The sequence below is a fragment of the Azolla caroliniana genome, unplaced genomic scaffold, assembly GCF_043228905.1.
Source record: "Azolla caroliniana isolate FFs.n. ecotype wild unplaced genomic scaffold, voAzoCaro1.0.p SCAF_8, whole genome shotgun sequence".
Taxonomy (NCBI): domain Eukaryota; kingdom Viridiplantae; phylum Streptophyta; class Polypodiopsida; order Salviniales; family Salviniaceae; genus Azolla; species Azolla caroliniana.
In genome coordinates, this window is record NW_028230443.1 from 9,996,774 (window position 1) to 10,023,188 (window position 26,415).

Genomic DNA, 26,415 nt, shown 5'->3' on the forward strand with positions numbered 1-26,415 from the left:
GACCGATTGGACGACTGAGTCAGTACGATCAGTCCGATGAAGAGCCGGCGAGTAGTGGAGACTCGGCCGTTTATTCCCCGCACAAGAAGCCGAGGAGACGGCTTACGCGCAAAGAGAAAGGGAAGAAGAAGGTGTCGGATTCCGGCACGGATAAGAACGAGTCCGACTCCGAGGGAACTGGTGACGGGTCTTTAAAGGTGAAGACCGCGTCGACTGAGAAGGCCTCGACATCGGCTAATGTGAGACTACGTCGATCTACCCGCTAGAAGAATCCTGTTTTGCGGTTCGGATACAACGAGTACATGGCGCATCATTATGCGTACATGACTCGTGTAGCAGAAGTGCATGAGCCGGAGAGCTACGCAAAAGCGGCTAAAGACGCGATTTGGCGTGCCGCGATGGAAGAAGAGATGCACGCATTGGCGGAGAACGAGACCTGGGACCTGGTTGACACACCAAAAGGGGTAAAACCGATCGGGTGTAGGTGGGTGTACAAGGTCAAGTACAACACCGATGGCTCGGTCAACCGGTACAAGGCTTGGCTAGTGGCAAAGGGCTACGCGCAGAAACACAGCATCGACTACGATGAGACGTTTGCGTCGGTCGCTAAAATGACGACCGTCCGTGTTTTGCTCGTAGTAGCTGCGGTGAAGGGGTGGCACTTACATCAGATGGATGTAAAGAATGTGTTCCTACAAGGTGACCTTGAGAAACAGGTGTACATGGTACAACCCCCCGGATTTCACTCTAGAACGAACTCCTCGGCAATATGCCGATTCGCGTTCCAGGCAAGCGGCAAGCTCCGCGTGCCTGGAACGCGAAGATTACGCAACAACTGCGTCGGATGGGCTTCATCACGTCAAAATCGGACTCTTCCCTGTTCATCCGGAAAGGTCGACTCGGACCGGTTAGTATTTTACTATATGTTGATGACTTGGTCATCACTGGCGCCGACCTAGGTGAAATCGACCGCGTGAAGCTCCAGCTTGCGGCATCGTTCGACATGAAGGATCTGGGGGACCTTCATTACTTCCTCGGGATCGAAGTGATCCCTACCCCCGAAGGCATATTGATCAGCCAACATCATTACGTGCTGAGTATGCTCTTCAAATTCAGGATGGCCGACTGTAAGTCCGTCTCGACTCCTCTGGACAGAACCATGAAGCTTTGTCCCGATATCGGAAAGGTATGCAGCCCGACGAGTTTCCGACAAATTGTCGAAAGCCTCATATACTTGACCATCACCCGACCCGACCTCAATTATCCGGTCGGAGTGATAAGTCAGTTCATGGTGCGACCTACCGAGGAGCACCGCCAGTGTGTGCAACACATACTTCGGTATGTCAATGGCACTAAGGACCGGGGACTGCTATATCGGACCGGTGCAGCCGCGCAGTTAGTCGGCTACACCGATGCTAATTGGGCTGGCAACGCCGCCGATCGCCGATCCATGTCTGGATACGCGTTCTCCCTCGGGAGTGTCACGATCGCGTGGAGCAGTAAGAAGCAACCGACAGTTGCACTGTCGAGCACCGAAGCTGAGTACTGAGGAGCGGCTGTCGCGACATGCGAAGCCATATGGTTGAAGCGGCTACTTAAGGATCTGCAGGTGGAGGTGTCCGATCCAACGACGATCTACTACGACAACATCAGCAGCATCCAACTCGCGAAAAACCCCGTTTTCCACGCACGGACCAAGCACATTGAGGTGCACTACCATTTCGTTCGTGAGCGTGTCCTTTCCGGTGAAGTCGAACTTCAGTACGTTCCAACGGATCGGCAGACTGCCGACATCTTCACCAAGCCTCTTGGTCTGGACAAGTTGCGGCAATTCTCAGGTGCGCTCGGATTGCGTCACCTCGACGTGCCGAACTTGAGGGGGAGAACAGTCCCGAATGACCAAGCAAGGTAGCAGGAAAGGAGCGGAGACCGAGACACCGAGTCGGTTGACTCGGTTGTCGAGTTCGACTTCAGATCGGCTGAAGAAGCCGAGGGCGGACCCGGGGAAAAGTCCAGAAACGGACAGAAGGGGAGCGACCGAAGGAGAGAGCCGAAGCCAACCACGCATGGGGAAGATGACGCCACCGAGGGCGAGAAGACCGAAGACGAGTTGGAGACAGCCAACTCGGACGAGAGCAAAAACCGATCGGAGGTAGTCGAGTCAGTTCAGATGTTTGATTCAGATACGCTAAATCAACCGAGGCCCAAGCGGAAGAAAAGGCAATAGGAGAAGCGTCAACACCGCAACAACAAAAGAGCTGATAAGGGCCACATGAGCAGACAAGCCAACCGGAAGGGTCGAAGCGCGCGGAGTCAAACAGGCCGTGGAGCACGAGCGAGGCGTGAAGCCAGGAGGAACCGGAGCTATGAGCCCGAAGATCCCGAAGAGCCTCAAGTTGAGCTTGAGGGGGAGTGTTGAGAGACAAGCTCAACATCGGCCGGATCGACTGAAGAAGCCGAGGACTGGATCGGTTGGGACCAATCGGTTAGGCCGAGTGCGTAAACTGAGAGGCCGTTAGGAAAGATATTCCGTGAGGAATATATTTGGGAGTTAGTGTAGGAGCTCTTAAAGAGCATTGAAGTACGGTCAGTCCTTCTAGGACTTGTATAAAAGTGTTCATGGAACACACATATGTATATAGTAGTGAATTGAGATCTTTTGTTAAGATTGTTCTTGTATTTTCTCTCTCTCACTCTCTCTGTCTCTCCCGCGTATATTGCGTAAGCTCAAGCTCTCCATTAAACCTGAGTTTTCTTCCTTCTGTTCGGTCTTCATACTTGCTTCCGCACGTTACTTTTTACATTTAGTGATTGAAGACTCGGCTGTGGCCGAGCACTATTCCGCATATTCTTTACAAACTGGTATCAAAGCAGGTAACACAGAAATGGAAAAACCGTTCGGCGGCATATTCAAGCTCACTGGCTCCAACTACTCAGTGTGGAAGTCGAAGATGAGGGACATGCTCGTGGTCAAAGATCTTTGGTTACCGGTTCAGTTCGGGGACAAGAGACCGGATGAGATCGATGCCACGATATGGGAGGTGATGCACATGAAGACAACAACGTACATACGGTGCTTCATCGACATGGGCTTGTACAACAACTTTAATGAGGAGAGCAAGGCTCATGAGATCTGGGAGAAGATCGGCATTATGTTTCAAAACAAAAATGATGTTAATCGGGTTTCGGTATTTTGGAAGCTAGTGAGGCTCCAATACCAAGACGTCTCCAGTATGGCGGAGCACATGAATGCCTTCCAGGGGCTGATTCACCAGGCAACCTCGTTGGAAGTACCTCTCGCCGATGAGGTACTTGCTCTACTCCTGCTCGGTTCCCTCCCAGATAGCTGGGAGACGTTAGTTGTCACTTTGGGCAACGCCGGGCCGGAAGGAAAATAACTATCCCTAGCAAGAGTCAAGTCGAGCTTGCTAGATGAGGAGGCACGTCAGAAAGACAAGGAGGTGATCTCCGACGCCAAAGCCCTCCTTACCGAATCGGAACGCGGAAAACAAAGGAATCGGAGTCCTTAGAACCGGGAAAAGTCGGGGACACGGTCAAAGTCAAGGGGGAGGCCCACTTGCTTCTACTGCGGCAAGCCGGTGCACTTCCAGAAGAACTATCGGCATTTTCGAAAAGACAAGGGAATCGACAGTACTGATTCGAAGAAGTCACCAGACCGAAACGGTTCGGATCGGCGAGGACCGGACCGGAAGGGAACGATGACAATCGCAGCAAATGAAGAGGAGTTGATGCTCATCGCCGAGGAGAGTGAGTTGAACCTTGCCGTCGACGAGACAACGTGGGTTGTCGACTCCGAAGCGTCGTTCCACCTTACCTTGGACCGGAAATGCTTCTCATCCTACACAACCGGTGAGCATGGGTGTGTCCGAATGGGGAATGAAGGGATTTGCCGAATTATCGACATAGGAGATGTGTTGTTGACGACGTGAACCGGATGCAAGCTGCTGCTGAAGGATGTCCGACACATTCCAGAGGTTCGTTTGAACCTGATATCAGCTGGTCGGCTAGATGATGAAGGCTACACGGGTAGCATCCGGATGGTGTCATGAAGTTCAGCAAGGGGAGCCTGATAGTGGCTTGGGTCCGAAAAGTCAACACACTGTACCTAATGAATGCCCGGTTATGCCGGGATGAAGTGAACGTTGCGTCCGACATTGCCGGTGAGCTATGGTACAAAAGATTGTGTCACATGAGTGAGAAGGAGATGAAGAGGCTTGCCGATGACAACCTCATTCCAGTGAAGGACGTGCATCTTGAGAGGTGCACCGACTGCCTTGCCGGTAAGCAAAACCGTACCTCCTTCTGATCAAGGCCACCGATGAAACGTAATGCATCACTGGAGTTGGTGCATACCGATGTGTGTCAAGTGGACACGAAGTCACATGCCGGATCGCAGTACTTCGTGACGTTCATAGATGACCACAACCGGAAGCTGTGGGTCACACCGTTGAAGACAAATGATCAGGTGTTATCTGTCTTCAAGGAGCTCCACGCAAGAGTGGAAAGAGAAACTGGCCGAAAGCTGAAGGCAGTTCGAGGAGTACTACCGCTAGAAGGGAATCCGGCTCAAATTTACCGTGCCGAAGACGCCGAAACTAAACGGGTTCGCCGAGAGGATGAACCGGACCATAATGGAGAGAGTCCGGAGTATGTTGGCACATGCAAGGTTACCCAAGACGTTTTGGGTTGAGGCGTTGGTGACAACGACGTACGTGATAAACAGATCACCCTCAGTGCCCTTGGACGGAGACACGTCGCAGAGAGTGTGGACCGGTAAGGAAGTGTCTTACTAGCATTTGAAGGTGTTTGGGTGTCTCGCTTACGTGCATGTTGCAAAGGACCGGAAAGCAAAGTTGGATCCAAAGTCTCGACCTTGCATATTCCTTGGATACGGCGATGATGAGCTCGGCTACAGAGTGTGGGATCCGGTTGACAAGTAGGTTTTCCGGAGTCAAGATATTATCTTCATGGAGGACAAGACCCTTGCCGACTGGGAGTCGGAGAAGAAGATAATCAACTCTGAGTCGACCGGTAAGGATCGGTTCGATGAGATTCGGACCTACCCGGCTAAGAGCCGGTTGACACTCGAAGAACCGGCCGATTACGGTGAGGATACCGAACCAGCAGAAGAAGAAGAAGAAGAAGAAGAAGCAGAAACCGGAACCGGCCAAGACCCCGAATCGGATTCGAATGAAGAACAAACAGAGGAGCTGGTTGCCGAAAGCCAAAGATGGAGATATCCTCTCAGAGAGAGAAGGCCCCCAAGGAGATTTCCGGATGAAGAGCGCGTGCTGCTAACCGATGAGGGGGAGCCGGAAAGCTTCGAAGAAGCAAAGGAGGACACCCACAACCGCAAGTGGTTGAGTGCCATGCAGGACAAGATGGATTCCCTGCATGAGAACCACACATATGAACTGGTGGAGTTGCCGAAAGGAAAGCGGGCACTCCGGAACAAGTGGGTGTACAAGTTGAAACCGGGAGATGCCGACAACCCCCCAAGATACAAAGCTAGGATCGTGGTGAAGGGGTTCCAGCAGAAGAAGGGAGTGGACTTTGATGAGATATTTGCCCTGGTAGTAAAGATGACTTCCATCCGGACGGTGCTGAGCATAGCGGCAAGCATGGACCTCGAGGTAGAGCAGTTAGACGTGAAGACAACATTCCTCCATGATGACCTCAAAGAGGAGATCTACATGCAACAACCGTAGGGATTTGTGAAGAAAGGGAAGGAGCACCTGGTTTGCTAGTTGAAGAAGAGTCTCTATGGTTTGAAGCAGGCTCCCCGGCAATGGTACCGGAAGTTCGACTCCTTCATGACCGATCAAGGGTACCACAAGACGCAGGCCGATCACTACGTATTTATGAAGAAGTTCGAAGGTGGAGACTCCTTGATACTCCTCTTGTACATGGGCGACATATTGATCGTCGGACGAGACCAAGTCAAGATACGGATGTTGAAGAAGGCTCTGAAACAAACCTTCTCAATGAAAGACTTGGGTCTGGCAAGACAGATACTGGGGATGCATATCATCCAGGACCAGTCGAAGAAGCTATTGTGGCTATCACAGGAAAAGTACGTGACAAAGGTGCTTCAACGGTTCAACATGTCGGACGTGAAACCAGTTAGATCGACACTTCCGGAAAACTGCAAGCTATCCGGTAAGCAAAGCCCGAAGACGAAGGCAGAGAAGGCGGATAGGATGAAGATACCATATGCCTCTGCCGTCAGGAGCTTAATGTACGCAATGGTGTGTACCCGACCGGATATCCGATACGCAGTCGGAGTGGTGAGCCGGTTTATGAGCAATCCCGGCAAGGAGCACTGGAATGCAGTAAAATGGATACTTCGGTACTTGAAAGGCACCTCAAGTATGTGCCTTCGATTCGGCTCCGGTAAACCCCAACTTGATGGTTTCATCGATTTGGATATGTCGGCTGATGTAGATACTAGCCAATCAACATCGGGATATGTTATGGCATATGTAGGGGGAGCAGTTTCGTGGCAATCGAGGTTGTAGAAGACGGTTGCGTTGTCAACCACAGAGGCGGAGTACATGGCGGATGTGGAAGCCAACAAGGAAATACTATGGATGAAGGACTTCATCGAAGAGCTAGAGATCCGGCAAGAGGAATACCGGCTCTATTGCGACAGTCAAAGTGCCATCCACCTTGCGAAGAATGCAGCGTATCATTCCAGGACGAAGCACATCCAGCGAAGGTACCACTGGATCCGGGAGCGAGTGGAAGAGCGAGAGTTCGTGCTGACGAAGATCCACACGGAGGAGAACGGGTCAGATATGTTGACCAAAGTGCTGACACTCGACAAACTAGACGCATGCCGGAATCGGATTGGATTGATGAGGCATCCCATGCCGAAGTGAAGGGGGAGTTTGTTAGGATTTCGGTTCCTCCGAATGGGATGATGAAGGCCCGATGAGAACCGAATGTTGAAGGCCCGGTGAGAACCTCTCACCGGATGAAGGGACATATATGTAAATATGTTCCAGAGAGCCCACATGGACTATATTTGTAAATAGCTCGAAAGTCATATTAGTATAAATATAACCTAAGGCAAACAGTATCGGTGTGTTGTCATTATTTTATATAGAGTTATTGAGTGTAACTGTTGTACAGAGTGAAGCTGAGGGAAAGAGAGAGAGAGAGAGAGAGAGAGAGAGAGAGAGAGTCTATGTTGTAACTGCCGCCAGGCAAAGATTGTGAGCATGAGGTCGTTGCCTCCGTGTTTACCTATTGTATTCCTCTTGATATAGTGATAGTTGGAGTTTGTGAACTCCCTTGGTTTTTCCCATTTAGGGTTTTCCACGTTAACATCCTGTGCATTCTCTTAAGTTTGCGTACTTACTTCCATTTCTCACCCTTTCTGTGTTTGATTATCATTGAGTGATTGAAGACTCAGTTGTGGCCGAGCACTATTCTGCATATTCTTTGCAGGTTTCAATTTTTCATTGAACAAATTTGGTTTAAATGGTCTCATTTACCATTTCTTAATTGGTTTGAGAGGTCATCAACGGTTTTATTTTGTTTTTGTTTTATATAAATGGTTTGATTCAGTTTGGTTCGGTTTCAAGGTAAAGAAATCAAACTGAATCAGGCTCATAGTTATGCCACACCATTCTCCTTCTACATATTGTCAAACATCGGGTTTGTCCACATACTCTACCTTTAACTCCTCACACATAACATTGAAGACAGATTCCGTAATGCAATCCATGAGTTGGCACATTCATTGATAAAGGTGATTTCTTTTTGCAACACTTACCTTCGGCAACATGTTGTCCACCCATGATTTTTTAGCGTGGAACTAGCACAACAAAAGACAACATTGTGTTTGTGAGCATTGTCCATTTGCAACAATCCAACATTGAGGTCTTGAGCAACCACAATAGATATGACATTATATGATGTCCAAATTTTATCAAAGACTATTGCATTTGGCCGCACCATGGGCATCCTTGCAAATATGACTACTTACCAAATTTGGAGATCCCAATCCTTGAATGAACGCCTCCACTAGCATTTGAATAGTCTACATCACGTAATAGCCACAAAGGGTCCCATTGGGTTGTGTTGGGATTTGGTGTTTGTGATTTTTCCCCCTACTTAGGATGCAATGTTCTCCAAGCATGCTACATTTCTTCTGTACAGTTGGATCTACCAAAGTCTTCAAGGCTCAGGTCGTCGAATTATTCAATGGATTGCAAAAGACTATAGGACCAATCACCTTCTAAACATCCACGCCAATTGAATTGTTGTGCATCTTTTTTCCAAATCAACCAATGGCCTGATTGAAAATATGGGTGTGAAAACATAAATCCCGCTCTTGCACGTGACCAAGGATGTCATCCACCTTGTTGCTTTGTTTGGAAAGTTGGACCCAAAGTGGATCTACAATCCCAATACCTATTAAGAACCTCTTGGGGTTGGGAATATTCCATCCACATGCTGATGAGGCTCATCATCCAAGTGGATGCCATCTCCCTCACCTTGCATAATGATCACAAATCATGATCAACCACGAACACCAATAGATCCAATCTTTGACATGCAAAGTTGGAACTTGTTTTTTATGCCAGAATTAGCATATAGATCACAAACCATTAACACTTTCCGTACTTTGTGTACAAAATGAACAAATAAACAAGGCATACATGGCTAACTTACTACCAATTGTCATGTTTTATGGTTTTGTGGTTTTCCCAAATACAATGTGGATAGTTCCAACATCTCGTGCTTCATATGAATCTAATGTAATCTCCTCACATAGGGTTGAGTCCACCTCTTTCCATTGGACTTGGATTTTGGCCCTTCTCAATTTAATTGGTGTCGATTCAAACAGTTGAGTGAGTTCCATCATCGTCGAATTTCGCAAGCTTGTGGGCCTTACACTAAAATTACGAAGATATGGGCCTCCATGAAAATTTGGGCCACCAAAACTTTTAGTCACAAAAATATCCAATATGTGTTTTGAACATATTAGAAACTTCAAATTATACAAATTTCTAGCCACAAAAAATTTAAAATATTATCGGCTAGAGACCTCTTGGGATTGCGTATATTCCATCATATGCTGAAGAGGCTCATCATCTAGGTGGATGCCATCTCCCCCGCTTTGTATAATGATCACAAATCATGATCAAGCATGTAGACCAACAGATTCAATCTTCGACATGCAAGTTGGAACCTGTTTTTTAGGCCAAAATTACAAGTATCACAAATGGTTAACACTTGCAATATTTAGTGTACCAAATGAACAAACCCAAAACACTTTGGCATACATGGCTAACTTATTACCACTTGTCATGTTTTGTGATCTTGTGGCTTTCTTAATCCAATGTGAACAATTCCAACATCTTGTGCTTCCTCATTTGAATAAGATGGAATCTCCTCACATAGGGTTGAGTCCATCTCATTCCATCGGACTTGTATTTTGGCCCTTCTCGTTGACTTGTTGTGGATTCAAATGGTGGTCTCTATTTGTTAAGAATTAGGTAAGTAATTAAGCAAGGGTTAATTAGTACCTAATTATGTGATTAGTTGATAAGCGCAAGATTAAGTGATATGTGTGTGAGAGGAAGAGAGAGGAAGTTAACACTTATGAACAACACAAGATGGGGGATGAGTAACTATATTAAATTAGCATTATCATCATCAAATACAAAAATACCCACAATGAGGTATATATACATCTCATGTTCAAAGGTGCACATGTGTGAGTAGAATATAGGTAATAAGGTGTAAGTCCTATATTAAATGTACTTAGGAGTGGAGGATCTAGAATATCCCACTTAAGTACAAGGTCGAATTTAAGGTATTATAATCAACACTTCTAACTAGATTCTATCTAGGTAACTACGAAGTTACATGGTTGACTAACTAACTAAACTAAGTTGAGCTTGATCTCTCAACACGCCCCCTCAAGCTCAAGTGTGAGGCGTCCGACATCTGCTTTGGCTTTTGTCGGCTTCATGTGCTTCCGTCCGATCTTCGACTTTCTTCACCGTGGCAATCTCGGTTCCTCCCCCTCAAGCCGGTGACGAAGGCTTGTAGTGTGTGGGCGAAGGTCAACTACTTCCACCCATCGTGGGTTATGAGCCGCTTCGGTGGAGCTCTTGGGCTCTTGTTCGGTTGCTACCTTCATCGCGAAGGCGTAATGATGGGCCATGTACTCATTGTAGCCATGCCAAGTGACGGGGTTCTTAGCTCTAGATGAGCATTGAAGTTTTTCGCTCGCCGATGTGAGTTCCTTCTTTACTCCGGGTGTCCGCATGATGGGTACACCGAGCTCACTGTCTAGTGAGGGAGCCAATCCATCCGAATCATTGTCGTCGAGGTGGTCGACTTCGTATTCGGGCATCTTACCTTTGCATTTGTCCAAGTTCGTACTTGGCCGCGACGTGCTTCGGTTGCGTAGGGGCTCTTGTGGCCCACTAGGCTTTGCCGTAATCGAACTTTCTTCGAACATGTGTTCGAAGCGATCTCCATCTTCTACCTCTTGTTCGGCGGATTCTAGGTCGAGCGGAGTCAAAGTCGAAGTTGTTTCTGGTGCATACCAGGATGCGGACTCGTCAAAGACTACGTCTCGACTTACCCGAACCGCTTGGGTAGAAGGGTTGTAGCACTTGTATGCCTTCTTCTCGAACGAGTATCCTATGAGGATACATTCCTCCGACTTCGCGTCGGGCTTCTGTCGTTGTTCGTTCGGGATGCATACATTCACAATGCTTCCGAACACCTTGAGGTGCGACAGGATCTGCTTCCTTCCGACGAGTAGCTCGTATGGAGTTAGCTCATGGACTCCATTGGTGGTGCACCGGTTCATGAGATAGACGGCCGTGGATGCAGCTTCGACCCAATAGAGGTACGACATGTGCTTCTCATGCATCATGGCGCGTGCTACCTCGAGTATTTGCCGAATTTTCCTTTCGACGACTCCATTTTGTTGGGTTGTGTGTCAACATGAGAATTCTCTACGAATGCCTTCACTTTGGAGGTAGGAGGTGAATTCCGATAATTCATCGGAGAAGTACTCCTTTCCTCCATCCGATCTGTTACGGGCATGACCATATAATATCTCGTGGTGAGAATTTACCATAGTATTCTATACACGTGGATAAGTGTGAGGGTTAAACGAGAGTGTAAAGAAGGGGAGGATTACTTTTAAATCCTCGGGATTGAGACAACCCATTAGGCCAAGTGTGAACTTGCCTAGGGGCCTTGGGTATCGCTATAAATAAGAGGCCTAGCTACCCTCATTTGACTATCTGGTTGACTACATCGAGACTTTGTCTTGTGGTGGGTCAACTCTTGTAGCGAGCGCGCCAGCACCAGGTACAACTAAACGCCACAGCGGTGGTATGGGACGCCGATCGAGGCTCGAGTCCGTCTCGATCCCTTCGCTCGGGGGTGGTCGGGTGGATCGACACCCTTCTTTCTCTCTCTCCTTTCTTTCTATCTACCTAGATCTATCCTTATCTAATGCTTACTTTAGTACATGTCTCTAATATTTGGTATCCGAGCCTATGTACTAATCTTTCTTTTGTTGGTCTTATCTTCTCGATGGATGGCAATCGATCGTTGTGCGGTTGGCCTTCATGCAGACAAGGATCAACAAGGAACTTCGGTAATCTTTCTTGTTATTTTTTGTCTATTTTTTCTTCTCCCATCTAATCATGTGTATGGTTAATATGTAGATTATTCTCATTAATTAAATGATGTTGTAGTGGTATTTAATTGGTTATCTAAAACGTTTACATATGTGCACGAGGTCAATACCTTGTTTGACATATAAATAATATGTGATGAGTGTCGTATGCGTACGAGGTTAATACCTCAATTACGTATTACGTTCACGAACATATGTTACGTTTGCGTATGAGGTCAACACCTCGATTTTGTTGTAAATGATATGTGTTTGGTCTCGTATGCGTAAGAGGTCAATACCTCAATTGTGTATTACGTTGAACCCTTATTTTTGGATGTCTCGCGTGCGTAGAGGTATATGCCTCGACTATGTATCTCGATTACGTCATTTTTTGCTATTAAATATAACGATTTCTTTAATATAGGTATATGTGGTCACGTGTATACGTAGTTGATCGTATATATGTGATAATATACATATGTGTATATACGTTCTTACGTGATTTTAAATCGAATGTTTTCCTTTTCGGGGAAAGGTTCTTGGTGGTTGTCCTCACATTTTTGTGAGAATCGTGTTGTCACCATCCTTTTTTTTCAACAATTTTTTATTGTTGAAATCCCCGTTGGTGACTTCGATATTTCGTTACGTAAAGAAACGCCAATAGCCATAATGATGTTGAGTACGTAGGGTTTGACCCACTTCATGTGAGGTCACTCTTATGACACACGTATCCAACATCCCTCCCTCATTACATGGATACGATGCCACCATGAGATCATTCTTACGAGAGGCATTCGTATTGACGTGACCATGTGATGGGCCACCTGGGCCTACTACGAAAAGAGTGCTCATTTGGCTTGACCATTAGGTTGCACTTTGGCGTATGCCATCGTAATTACGAGACTTGAGGTTTGGTAACGTACCAACATAGTTGTAGTAAATGAGGGTGAAATAAGGACTCTTGACATATATGTTTCTTTTAAAAAAACATATATGGGCAAATGCCTCGCATATCTCTTATACGCATGAAATATTAAACATTCAAGAAGAGCAACCTACTTGGTTGGCTCAAGTGTTTAATGCATTTGTTCTCGAAGTCTCGTGTTCAAATATGACCAAGACCATACAACATCGTTGATACATATGACTAGAACACATGTTTAGACTTGAGGTCTAAGTGCACTTTGGGGTCCTCGTAATAGGACTTAAAGAGCCGAAACCACATATGTGGGCACGGAAACATAGTTTATTGTTAACATTTTTTTCGTGTATAAACTATTCATGACGCGAACATACATGGTTGAGCCTCGGGCAGCCACCATGAAAAAATTGATATAGAGATCAGGGAAAGACATTTATTTGTCACCCCCATGGTTTTTAAAATACCTTTGTGTTACCATAGTAACTTGATCTTGAACCTCATCTCATACGTCTAGAGGGGTATTGACGTGAGATCATGATATCGATTCATGTTTGCCCATGATATGTTTACAAACAGGTCCCTCCAGATGAGCCGGATCGGATGGATCTGGAAGGAGTCTAGTCGGATTCGGTATGAACCAACAAGTAGGAACATATTTGTAAATTTTTTCAGACGTGACCATTGAGGTCATATTTGTAAATAGCCTGTAAGTTATATGAGTATAATTATAACTAGGGCAAATAATGTAGTTGTGATTGTTGATGTTGTTGTCATTATTGTTGTACGGAGAGAGAGAGAGAGAGAGAGAGAGAGAGAGAGAGAGAGAGACAAAAAGTTTTTCTGTTGTAACCGCCGGTTGACGAAGATATAGAGCTTGAGGTCGTTGCCTCCAAGTCTCGCATTGTATCCTTCCTCTTAGAGTGATAGTTGGAGTCTGTGGGCTCCCGTGGTTTTTCCCGATTAGTTCCACGTAAAATATTTGGTGATGTCTCACTCTGTGTAAGTGCACTAATCGTCTTATTCCTATTTTCTGTTTTCTTCCGATTGACCGTGCCATATGTATTATACTTTATCTTGAACACCCAACGGCAACCAATTGGCTTCTTCTTGATTTCAAAGGATGGGACTAAATCCCAAGTATCATTGTCAAACAACGCGCGCATCTCCTCCCTCATTGCCTCGATCCACCGGGGATCTTGGGCAGCTTCTTTGTAAGTCTCGGGTTCTTGGTTTGTTGCGACCTTCATCATGAATGCATAGTGGTGGGCCATGTACTCATTGTACCCGAACCTAACTATCGGGCTCTTTTGTCGGTTCGATTGACGGAGTTTTCCTTTGGTCATTTCTGGGGCCCTCTTCATTTCATACTTGATGTGGACTGATCAGGGTGAATGATCTGAGTCTTCACTGGATGTCATGTCCTTGGCCTCTTGCTCAGGCATCTAGCCCTTTTCTTTCTTTCTACGGGTGTAGCACAAAGGTGACAACACATCAGAGGTTTCTTCATGTTGTGCAAGACTCTGATTGTTGGATGACACCTTAGGTCCTGTTAGCTGGAGTGTGGGCTGACTCTCTGCTGGTTCTCCACCCATAATGGTTATTAGAATCTCTTCTTCTTCACTCTGAGAATCTGCTCCAGATCTGCTTGTTTCGAGCATGGTGGGGGTCCCTGATGTTGGGCCATACCATTATGTCACCTCATCAAATACCACATCTCGTCTTACTCGTGACTGTCGAGTGATGGGGTTAAAACACTTGTAACCCTTTTGCTCAAGTGAGTAACCAACGAGGATCATCTTCTCTGATTTTGGGTCAAGCTTTCTCCGCTTCTCATCGGGGACATGCACAAATGCAATACTGCCAAAAACCTTCAAGTGTGAAAGGTCTGGCTTTGTCCCAAAATACTTCTCGTGAGGGGTGATGTCATGGACACCCTCGGTTGTGCACCTATTGATGAGATGCACAACCGTAACTGTTGCCTCTGCCCAATAGATCTTGGGCATGTTCTTCTCATGTAGCATGGCGAGGGCCATCTCAAGAATTGTATGATTCTTCCGCTCAGCAACACCATTTTGTTGTGGTTTGTACGGGCAAGAGAATTCCCAACGAATCCCCTTCTCTTCTAGAAAGGCCTTGAACTCGGTTGAGAAGTATTCTTGGCCACCATCAGACCGTAAGCATCGAATCTTGCGATTCGTCTCATTTTCCACGCAATTCTTTAACTTGAGAAAGTGGGAGAAGACCTCACTTTTCGACTTCATAGGGCATATCCAGGTATGCCGCGAATAGTCGTCAATGAAGGTAATGAAGTGCCTACACCCACCGATTGTCGTTGTCTGAACTGGGCCCCATACATCTGAGTGGATGACTTCCCGCAAGCCTTTACTCACATTTCTTTCACTTAGGAATGGATGCCTATGTTGCTTGCCTAGTTGGCACACCTCACATACATTATCAGGATGTTTCGAAGTAAATTGTGGCAATCCGTGCACAACCCCTTTTGTTTGCATTGATCGGAGTTTACCAAGGTTTACATGGCCAACCCTTTTGTGCCACAACTCAATATCAGACTCCGCCTTGAGTCCCTTTGCATACATTGTTGTGGTCACCTCCGTCGCATCAAGAATAAACATGCGACCTTCTCTTCTTGCATGAGCGATAAGTTGGCCTTTATCCTCGATGAAGCAACCTTCCTAGTTGAATCACACTTGCATTTCTTGTTCGACAATTTGGCCAACCGAGACCAAATTCTTTATGATTGTCGGGACATGCAATACATCCTTCATGTAGCCCTTGTTGTTGTGATTGTTAAGGGCCACATCTCCAATGTGCTCAATCATGTGTGTGGAGTCATCACCAGTTTCCACTACGCGGGTCTCTCGGGTTCCCTCAAATTCATGAACCATTCTTGATGACTTGTCATGTGATTTGAGGCACCTGAGTCCACGAACCATACATCATCAGGTTGGGAAACACTTGTTATCATGCTATTCACCCGGTGTCGCATAACAAACATCGGCGCTTTGTTTTCTAGGTCAGCCATCACACCATAGTTTGTTTGCTGCCAAGGTGAGGCAGCTGAGTCATTCTTCTTCTTCCGACACTCGGCTTCAAAGTGGCCAGGCTTTCCACAATACCAGCACTCGGTTTGCTGGTTTTGCCTGGTTGATGCAGGTTGGTGGAAGCTCCCCTTTCTACCGGAATTCCCTCGGCTGTTTCGAGCTTCTTGCTGCTTGGAATTAAACTGTTGTGGACCTCGTCCACCTCTTCTTTGGCCATTCCTCCCCCGATTTCCACGACCATGATCGTGACCTCGACTGAGATCATCATGTGTATATAGCATTTTCCCATAAGATGTTGTGCTTTTTGACCGTGTATGGTTCTCCTCAACCATTAGCATGGATTGCAAGTCGAAAAAGCTTGGGGGGTTCTCCCTTGTTGTTATGGCAATTTGAAATGAGCCATATTTTTGTGCAAGGCCGCCAAGACAGATATGCACCATCTCGTCATCATCAACTGCGACATTGATGGAGCCAAGTGAATCGCATAAGTCTTTGATCCGGAGGGTATAGTCCGTCACAGACATATCCCCCTACCGAATATTGTTCAACTCCTACCGGAGTTGAAGTTTTCTCGTTGTGGTTGAAGCCACGAAAATCTTCTTCAAGTTTTTCCACGCTTCTATTGGGGCTTTCGCATCTCGAATATAGCTTAACATGTGATCTTGCACACATGTTGCCAAACAATACATTACCCTACTAGCACCTTGTTGCCATGTGGGGTAATTGGGATTTGTAATATCGGGGGTTGTTTCCTAAGCTCCCTCGATATAACTCCAATAGCCTTGCCCAACTAAGTACTGCTGCATCTTATATTCCCAAGATGCGTAGTTGTGCTTGTCCAACTTCTCTGTTGGAAGTGCGCTACCCATCTATGCATTCATTTTTCTGATTTAGCTTGACTCGTATGATCTTGTTAAGGTGAGCCTCTTGCTGTGCAAAACTGCAACGATGATAGCAGGTTTTAAAACAATGTCTCTAGTTGCTCACACAGTTTCAATGGTAGAGCTCAATGAAGGATCTCTAACCCTCACGCTCTGATACCATGTAAAGAATCTAACTCTAGTAGAGTTTAGTATTCAGAAGCGTAGTGTGTGTGTGTGAGAGAGAGAGAGTGAATGTATAAACAAGAGAAGGAATTACAGAGAATAACCAGAAAAATAAGAAAACACACAGTAGGGGGATGACAACTTATGCACTTAAGAGAGCTATATTAATTATCTAAAGATCATCAACTAAACTAAATGGCCAAAGGGGGTTTTATATACAAGTCCTCAAGGGACTGCCCTATTAAATGTGTTGGTGGAATCTAACCAAGATATCCACTTGAGTACAATTTTGTCATAAGAATATCTAATATTCTTTGACCACACTAACACTCGACAACTACACGGATTACATTAAAGTGTGCTATCACACACTAGACAACTACACGGATTACAATAAACTGTGCTCACACACTTTTTCACACATTGTCCTTTTCTTCATAAGCACATGTTCACACAAGTTGAGCTTGATTCTCAACAACTATTTCCGCACATACGGTCATTAGACACATGTATTTGACATGTTTCCAGCTCCAGGCCATTCTTGTATTCTTCTCTATTATAATTGATTACTTTTATCATTGTTGTATCCAGGTGCTCCTTCTATAAGGTGCTTTCTTGTCTTTCTCCAGTCGTGTCCTTATTCCTAACTTGTGTGTGGTGCGGGAAGGTATCATTCTTCCCTTCTCCATTCTACGCTTTTCTTGTTTGGTCCCGTGTGGTCAGCTTCCAGAATCTGGCGACAAGGACAGATCGAATACATGTTGTACGACCCCGTAGGACACTGCAAGCTTAGTAGCCGCTCATTATTAGGCTCCTTGGTCCGAGACCCCGATGGTCTCGCCCGAACCGACCCGCAAGCTGCGGATATTTGTGACAACGTGGCTCAGAGGAACATTGTTGATATGGTCGATGGGGTGAGTTGTGTTGTTACTGATCTCGACATATCATAGCCGCTCCGACTTCTCTAGACTCGAGAACCATTCCTCATGGTTCGTCATATGGTTGGAAGCTTGAGAGTAGACATACCACACATCCTTGGGTTTTGAAGTACTCGCCTCCATCAAGTTGGTTTTTTGCTTCATCACGAATGCAGGGTCCTTTCCAACACACCTTGAATTCTCCACATAGTACGATCTCTGTTGATTTCCCTGTTCAGCTCTGCCTGATTCGGCTTTGTCCAAATTGGCCATCTTCTTCCAGTACTCACTTTCCTTGTGGCCCTTTTTACCACATTACAAGCAATCTGTCAATTTGGCCTGCTACTAGACCCAAATATCCTTGTGTGTCGATTATGGCACTACTTCGTTTTCTCCATGGATGTAACTGTGGTAGTCGTGCCTGAGCAAGTACTGGTGCATCTTGTATTCCCAAGATGCGCAGTTGCTTCTATCCAACTTCTATGTCGAGAGAGCACCACTCATTCCTCTGTCCATGTTTTTGTCTTCTATTGTTTTACTTGGTTTGTGTTAGAAGCTTTGTTGGCTGCAGAGGATTCTTCTAACCCTCGCACTCTAATACCATGTAAAGAAAAAGATGTGGAAGCTCAAAGATAGGCACAATTGAGTCGGACAACACAATATGACAGACAGTTAGGTTACCTAGAGATAGAGATAGAGAGAGAGAGAGAGAGAGAGAGAGAGAGAGAGAGAGAGAGAGAGAGAGAGAAAGAGAGAGCGCAAATATACACAGAATAGTATAGACAACTATCTCAAAAAGAGTCAACACATACAATGTGCTCACAGAGCACCATATATATAAACAATACTAATACAATACCTAAATGCTCATTCATGAACTATGACATCTGACTACCTAAATTATTCCTAAGACTATGCTAAGAAAACTAGGTCCTAACGACTATACATCCTTTCAGCCGATCTTCCCAACCGATTTGGCTATTGGCTTCTTCAACCAATTTACCTTTATGTTGAGCTTGTCTCTCAACACATAACAACATTGATCATGCAAATATAAATATATAAGTATGTTAAATAATTTATAAAGGTAATGTTTATGTTGTTCTTTACATTGTACTACATCATTACTTCTAATAATCCACTACAATTTGGTTTGGTTTGGGAGTCTCTAATTAAAATATTTTTCAAAGCAAACCGTTTAAAAATTTGAAACTTGAATTAAATTGAAACAAAACAAAAAACTGATTAAACAAAATTGTTTAAGGGATTTCTAAACTCAAATTAAAACTATTCAAGATATTTACAAATTGTAAGGCACGGTTTTCAGAATTTTGTGCAAACCAATATTTTGTGTTAACTTTTGTACAATTGTTTAACAATGAGTTTTCCGACCAAAAGTCTCCCACTTATAAACTGCGAAAATAAGAAAATAAGAAATCTCAAATGCTATAACTTACTATGTAGATAGGCTATAGTTCATAACTTTACAAAGTCCATTCATAAATAAATAGATATTTCAAAATTATCCTAACCTAAATTGTTACTATGTTTACCGTTTAACCACAATTTGAAGCCATTTGAATCGTAAACCAAACGTTTAAACTTTTTAGCCGTTTAAACCACAAATTGTTAAGTTGATAAGGTCTCAAACCAAATTGTTTGCAAAATTCTAAACCGAACCAAACTATTTAAACGGTGAAGTCATCAAGCCACAATTTTTGCAATTCAATTTGGTCAAATTGAAATTGTTGGCCATTCCTAGTTACGTACTCGTTTTCCCTCCTTGTAAATCTACATGTTGATTTGATGGTTTATATCTTTTGATCGTGAGCATACTAATTTTATATGGCAAATATAATGAATGTGCAAACATAATATTGTATTAACGATAGATGCAATGTACTTCTTGTCGCTACAAATAGTTGCAAATTGCAATAATACCATGTTGTGTACATCATGAATTTTCAATAATAGTTAGTTTGAGATTATGGAAAACTTAAATTCTCTATAAGTGAAAAACAAAATTGCAATTTAACTTTATTCAACAAACGTAACCTTTCAAACTAGAAGTAATATAAATACCATTCGTAACAATATTCATGTTTGCATTGAGCCCGCCATTCATGTATTTTTTGGCATCATTTACCTATTATTATTGTCTAGACTCTAATCTATCCTAGACTTTGAGAAAAAATGTTATCTTAGAGTCTAAGAAGAAATGTCTTGGACATTGTGTCATACATTATTCCACACTGATTCTTTTGCTTTGTTAAATTTTTATTATTTTAGAGTGTCTAAGGTTAACAATGGCTTGTGTGAATTGATGCTTCGAGTGGGTTGGGTTGGGTTATGAATCAAATTCGTAAAGTCGATCTAACACTCGGGGTTGTGCAAATTAAAAAGAAGTTTCACATTAGTTTGGGGAAAGCAAATTTAAAAGCAATGCGAGTTTTCCTTTCAACTTTTTTCGCATTCTTTTTTCGAAGCTAGTGCGAAGTGAATATTCACATTAAGTTGTGATGCAAGTCAAGCATTGTGTTTGTTGCCTTCATTTCTTTGCTTTCATTGGTGTGTCTGTGATGCTTTTCTTTCCTTCACCAAAGTTAATCTTTGCATTGCGTCTTGGAAAGCTAGCCAATCCGTAAGAGCAATGTGAATCTTTATTTCTCACCTTCCACTTTCTTTCTTTCTTAATGTGACCTTCGGGCATGAGTGATCACGAATAACTTATTTATGTGTTGAATGCAATCCGAAATGTACCAATCAAGACTTAGTTGCATAAATGTGTATATAACTTATAGACTTGAGACAGACCTTTGGGCGCGAGTGATCATGAACAAATTATTTATGCACTGAAAATGCATTCTGAAATGTACTAATCAAGAAGACTTAGATGCACAGATGTGTATATAGCTTATAGACTTAGATGCACAAATGAAGTTCACAAGAACTTGTCACTCATTGTCATTCTGAGTTGTTCGACAACCCTTGGGATGCCTTGACTGGTACCTTCGAAATGCATAATGAATTCCAAGCATTGCGATTTCCTTAATGCTTTGAGCCTCAACACCCCTAACCCTAACAATGGATTGTATGTTTGGGACCCCTTTTTACCGTAGGAAAAACATAGTATGAATTCCAAAACATTTGGAGAATCCTAATCCTAATCCTAACCCCAACCCTAACCTTGAAACCCCTATCCGAACATTTGGACTCGTTTTGTGTGTACACAAAACCTTTAAATCTTAGATCCTACCCAAAGGTCTGGGTTGCTTCATGGGTTTATGCAAAACCCTAAAACATCTGATCCAAGCATTTGAACATCTTCGGATTTACCCTGACACCATAAACCTGTAAACACTTTTGATTTCCTGCAAACCCCAAAACTCAAAACCCAAACCTTATAACTCCTGACCAAACATTTTTTGGATACTCTAGGGTTTACCTTGAAAGAAACCGTAATTGAAGGAGAGTCTGATAGAGAATCATTTCTTTTGAGCATATTGTCATAATTGTTATTTTTGTTGGGAAGAGTGAAAGGCTTTTTTTGCTACCATAATGGGTTCCTCTGAACACAACATTTCAATATACACACACAGACAGAGAGAGCTTCCTCTTTCTTTGCAGGTAAGCCATGTGACCTCTTCATTCATTTATTCATTTGCTTTCCTTTGTCTTTGTTCATCCTTTTTTTGGGAATGATTCTCATTCTGTTTGCAAGGGAAACAGAGTTTTGCAACTTTGTAAGAAGAGAAATGAATGTTTTTCTGACTTTTTTGGGCAACTTGTTCATTCCTTGGAACTCTCAAACCGGATTTTTATTTTTATTTTCATTCAAATTTCCTTCATTGTTTGTAACATTCATTTGGAAAACCTGATCGATTCATATAATACCTATTTCCATTTGCGTGATAATTCCTTTTGAAACTCTGTTTCGAATTTTGTTAGCACTTTCGCCCACCTCCTTTTCCTTCTCAACTATATGCTAAATTCCTTATTGTAAATTTGGTTGAATTTTGATTAAGGAATTCTTTTCATTCCTATGATATTCCTGTGGAAATTACTGTTTGATTTAAAGCACATCATTTTGCATGTTTTCTATCCGTGTAATATTACTTTTGAAATTCTTGTTCGTTCTATGTTTTCCATTTGAAGATCTGTCAACCTTTACTTTAATCGCATGTGCACAAAAAGCTTAAAATTGCATATACTATTTTTTCATTTGTATGGTATTCCATTTTTGCACATCGTTTTTCAGGTTTCCCACGGTGTAATATTCCTCCATGAAAATCTTTTTCATTCTCTGTTTCCATTTGACTGCTATTTTCTTTTGAAAATCTGTGGATTTAAAGTTTTTTTGCATGTAACATGTACACAAAAATGCTTAAAATCAATGAGCATACATACATACATACACACACATATATGCATGCATGTGTGTGCTGTTTCTCCATTTATGTGATATCCCATTTGAAAACCTGGTTGATTTTAAGCACGATGTTTCTACATACTTTTTCCATTTGTTTGATATTCCTCTTGAAAATCTGGCTTTGATTTAAAGCACATTTTCTAATTTTTGTATATTATCTGTGTGATTTCTTTTTGGAATTCTAGTTGATTTTAAGCACGTTTGTTTCTTATCTTTTTGAAAATGTGGCTAATATTCCGGAATACATACTCCCCTTAGGGCTTAGGATTTTTCGAAACGTTGGTTAATGGATATGAGGATTGGTCTTTTGCATAAGGAACATAGTCATAAATCATGAGGAATAATGATTTTTCACAAGGATGGAAGAGCTGGCTCAAAGAACAATGGAATGAGACATTTTGTGACAGGGATAATTGAATAATGAGACACATGGTAATGATGTATGTAGCAGGGTTGGATCAAAGATCAATGAAGCCATGTGAAATGCATCAATATAACGTGTGAACCAAGATTCAAGGTAGCAATTGAATCAAATAATGAGACATATGGTAAAGTATGAGAGGGCTGGATTAAAGATCAATGCACTATGCGTAAAGATTTAAAAGAGTACTGGAATTGAATTACGAGGCATTCAATAATGGACCATGGTATGATTGGATTGGTTCAGACACCAATGAAGAGATAGGACGTGAATCAAGGTTCAAAAGAGAAATGGAATTAAATAATGAGACTATAGTTACGGTGTAATATTCAACTGGAAAATTGCTACTGTTGCTTGGAGGAGTTCATATTTGAAAATGAGACACGTGGTTATTAAGTAGAGGTGTAAATAATCTAGAGTTATAAATTCAAATGCTGTAAATAAGCTAGAAAATTCCCTCAATTGAATTGGGAAATCCACATTTGCAATGCAAAGATTGGATGTGGGTCAAAAGAGCAATGGAAAGTGAGACATATGGTCCAATCAGTTGGAAAATTCCCTCTGTTTCATCCATTGGAAATTGAGACATAGGGTATGAACTAATTCAATTGTAAAACTCCTCTATGTTTTTGACCCTTGGACATGAGACATATGGTAATGGTCTGCTTCAAATTGGAATATTCCGCTATTTGTTTTACTAGCCCATTCTTCTATATCTCTAATGGGAAATGAGGTATATAAGAATGGTCCAACTCAATTGGAATATTCCCTCTATTTCTTCGGGAAGCTTAATGGACCATGAGTGTTGCATAAAATTTGAGTTTTGGATGAGTTTCCCAAGGATAAGGGTACACATATTGAGTGCATCTTGCTTGTTGGAAGTACAAAGTGATGATAGAAAAGGGGAAATTGGTATTGCTAAAGAGAATAAAAATGAATTCCAGGTTTTTGTACCCCATCTCTGGGATGGAAAAGTAAAAACTGATATAATGTCGAAGTTGAGCTTTTCGTTATGGTGCATATGTACTTCATCATCATGTGATTTATAGTTCTTGGAGCTATATAGAAGGGATTCTTGTAACCTTATGTCCAACTCATCATTTTTTAGTGTTTAGGTTTAGTTTCTAGATCCATATGTTTTACAGTTGTTGGAACCATATAGAAGTTAGCTTCCTGTAACCTGAGATTCATCCTCCTGTTTTAGGGCTTAGAGTTTTTAGCATAATGCGTTTTATGGTTCATGGAGCTATATAGGAATTGGCTTCTTGTAACTATTTTTAGGATTTAGGGTTTATGATACATTTACCATATCCCTCATGGCGAGTTACGCACCTGCCTGCATGCCCCAAAATGAATCTAGCTCCAAGGGTTCAATTTCTAACCCTTCATACCCAGACCAGCAAAGCACTCTCACTGAAAATGGCTCATACAAGAAAGCTATAAATATGTGTGGAATCCTTCGGGTGACTATCCATCGTGCCAGAGACATCCATAACATTTGTATCTATGGAAATCAAGACGTTTATGCCAAGTTTATAATAACCCAAATTGAATGTCAAGATGCTGTCTATCCCACACAAACTGTGAAATCGGGAGGGCAAAACCCTGTCTTCAACCAAACCCTAGAGATTCCGGTTTCTGGTGGATGGGATGCGGTCCTTAGATGCGAGCTTTGGATGATGAGTTGCGCTAGGAACTATCTAGAAGATCAACTTCTTGGCTTTGCACTTGTGCCCCTTAACAACTTGTATGGAAAAGAAGACGGACAAACTCAAGAGTATTGTCTCACGTCGACTGACCTCTTCTATACTCCAGCAGGAATGGTGCAGCTCTCACTATCATTCATTGACCACACCAACATTGAAATAAGTAAGGAAATGCATTCAGAAAGTGATAAACAGATGCCTGATGGTGGTGATAAAATGTTTTCGCAAGGCAGTCATTTGGCTCGCCCTCTGGGTGTAGATGCATGCGAAGCTGAAGTGGTAATGGAGTATCAGCAAGAAAATCTAAGAAAAATTGAGTTTGTGGACTTGGATGCAGTTTCAGAAGACCAACATTTGGTATCAATGTACTACAAGATGGCGGAAACTGAAGGATATAATGAAGCAACAACAGATTTACCGACACAAGAACATAGACAAAACTGTCTGGGAGAAGACCATTTTAAAGCTAAAAATGGAGACATTGATGTAGAACCCAAGGATAAAAATATTTATGGAGCTTCTGAAATGGTACTTCAACTAGGCACGGCAAATGTAAATGATGGAATGATATGGAGCCCAAGTGCCGGAAAATGCACAGAGTCTAATGGTCTTTCAATAAACGAAAATGTATGCTTAGTGTCTGGTTTTCAATCTCCAAGGGAATCAAATGGGATGTCAAATTCACCTTGTGATAGCGCTAGTTCAGCCATGAACCATGTTCCTTCTCCAACCATGGAGCTTGTTTCTAGTTCCTCTTCATTGATGGAAACCCAAGCTACAACTAGTTCATCGTCCTGCATTGGTGATAGCAATCAATCTTCGCTACCTTTTGAGGTGCAAGAGAAGAGTGAGGATGCATCCTTATCTACTCCCAAAGTATTAAGTGAATCCTCACCATTTACTTCCACACCTCTTGTGAGCATTTCTTTGGAACCTGAGGTTTCCATCAATCAAGAACATTTCGTGGATCTGTACTTAAAAAGCATGCAACAATTCACCGAGAAGCTTGCCGATATGAAGTTCTCGTTTGATGTGGATGCTCAAGAACCTTCAGCCTCATTGCAAGATATTCCAACGGAGAAAGTCTCTGGAGGCAAGAAAGAAGGCTCCAAATTGTATTATGGTAGCCGAGCATTCTTCTAATCCAAGGAATGCTTTTTAGGTCTCATCATGTAAAAATGATTACTCATCTTTGTGTAGTGTTTTGTTATTTTCTTTTATTGCACGGTCCCCCCCTCCCCTCCCCTCCCCTTTTGTCTGTTATTGAATAAAAGGCAATGTTATTATTTGCTACCATGGATGTAATGATCATGCCCTTAAACAGTAATAGTTATGGAGTTTCTTCATTGGGTGTTTGGTGTGTGAGAGTGAGGCAGGGAGCTCCTAAGCTTGTATACATATACTTGAGTAACTGTGAAAAATTCCCACATACATCAAACCCTCAAATATTTGGCTGATCTATCAGATCGTGACATCATTTGCAATGAGTGGATGTCCAACCAGCTTACTACATATGTAATTCATTGCCACCAAATCAATGCCCAACCAGCTTACTATGAACAAAGAGATTATAGCCACCAAATCAATGCATGCCATGTGAACTTGGCATTGTAAAGGAAAGGTTTCTTTTTTTCCTTCAAGGATATTTTATCGTAGATCACCCACAAGAAATCCCTTTACATTGCATCAAATGGGGGTAAGTAGCCAATTGGAAATGGTTATACCAACTAGCAGATTGGTAAATCTCGAGGTACGCCAAACTCTATGATTAAGGTATATATAGATTAGAGGGCCTAAACCTTATGCAAGTAATATGTTTTGTTGGTATGCTATAAATGTCCTTTCTTACACTCGTGGGTCTTGGTCTCTTAAGTTAATCGTTTCCTCATGCATTACAAAAAGCTTAGTGATAACTTCGAGTGACACGCAAGTTCTTGATTCTTGAGAGTGGCTCCGAATAAGTTGGGCCATTGTTACTTGTGTTATACCAAATGCCTTAGTCTTGGTCATACCTCCTTACCGATATCTCGATGTAGGACTAGATCGTTGTTTTCCCTATTGCTAGATCAAGTAGAAGTGCTTGACAACTACTTCTAAGCCTACAATGGCTACTTGACTCTCTAGACAAACTGCATGTAAGTATCTAACTTCTCTTGCATAATTAATGACATGATAACTAACTTAAATATTGACACATAGGTAATTAAAAGATAAAATTTAAAAAAAGCC

At 42.9% G+C, this 26,415-nt stretch overlaps 1 protein-coding gene across 1 annotated transcript; it reads left to right on the top strand.

Moving 5' to 3' along the window:
* The first annotated feature begins 22,111 nt into the window (after positions 1 to 22,111).
* Positions 22,112 to 25,532, top strand: LOC147860992 (uncharacterized). Its single transcript, XM_087323581.1, has one exon. The coding sequence runs from the start codon at positions 23,797 to 23,799 to the stop codon at positions 25,327 to 25,329; it is 1,533 nt and encodes a 510-aa protein (XP_087179707.1). The 5' UTR covers positions 22,112 to 23,796; the 3' UTR covers positions 25,330 to 25,532.
* The last annotated feature ends 883 nt before the right edge of the window (positions 25,533 to 26,415 follow it).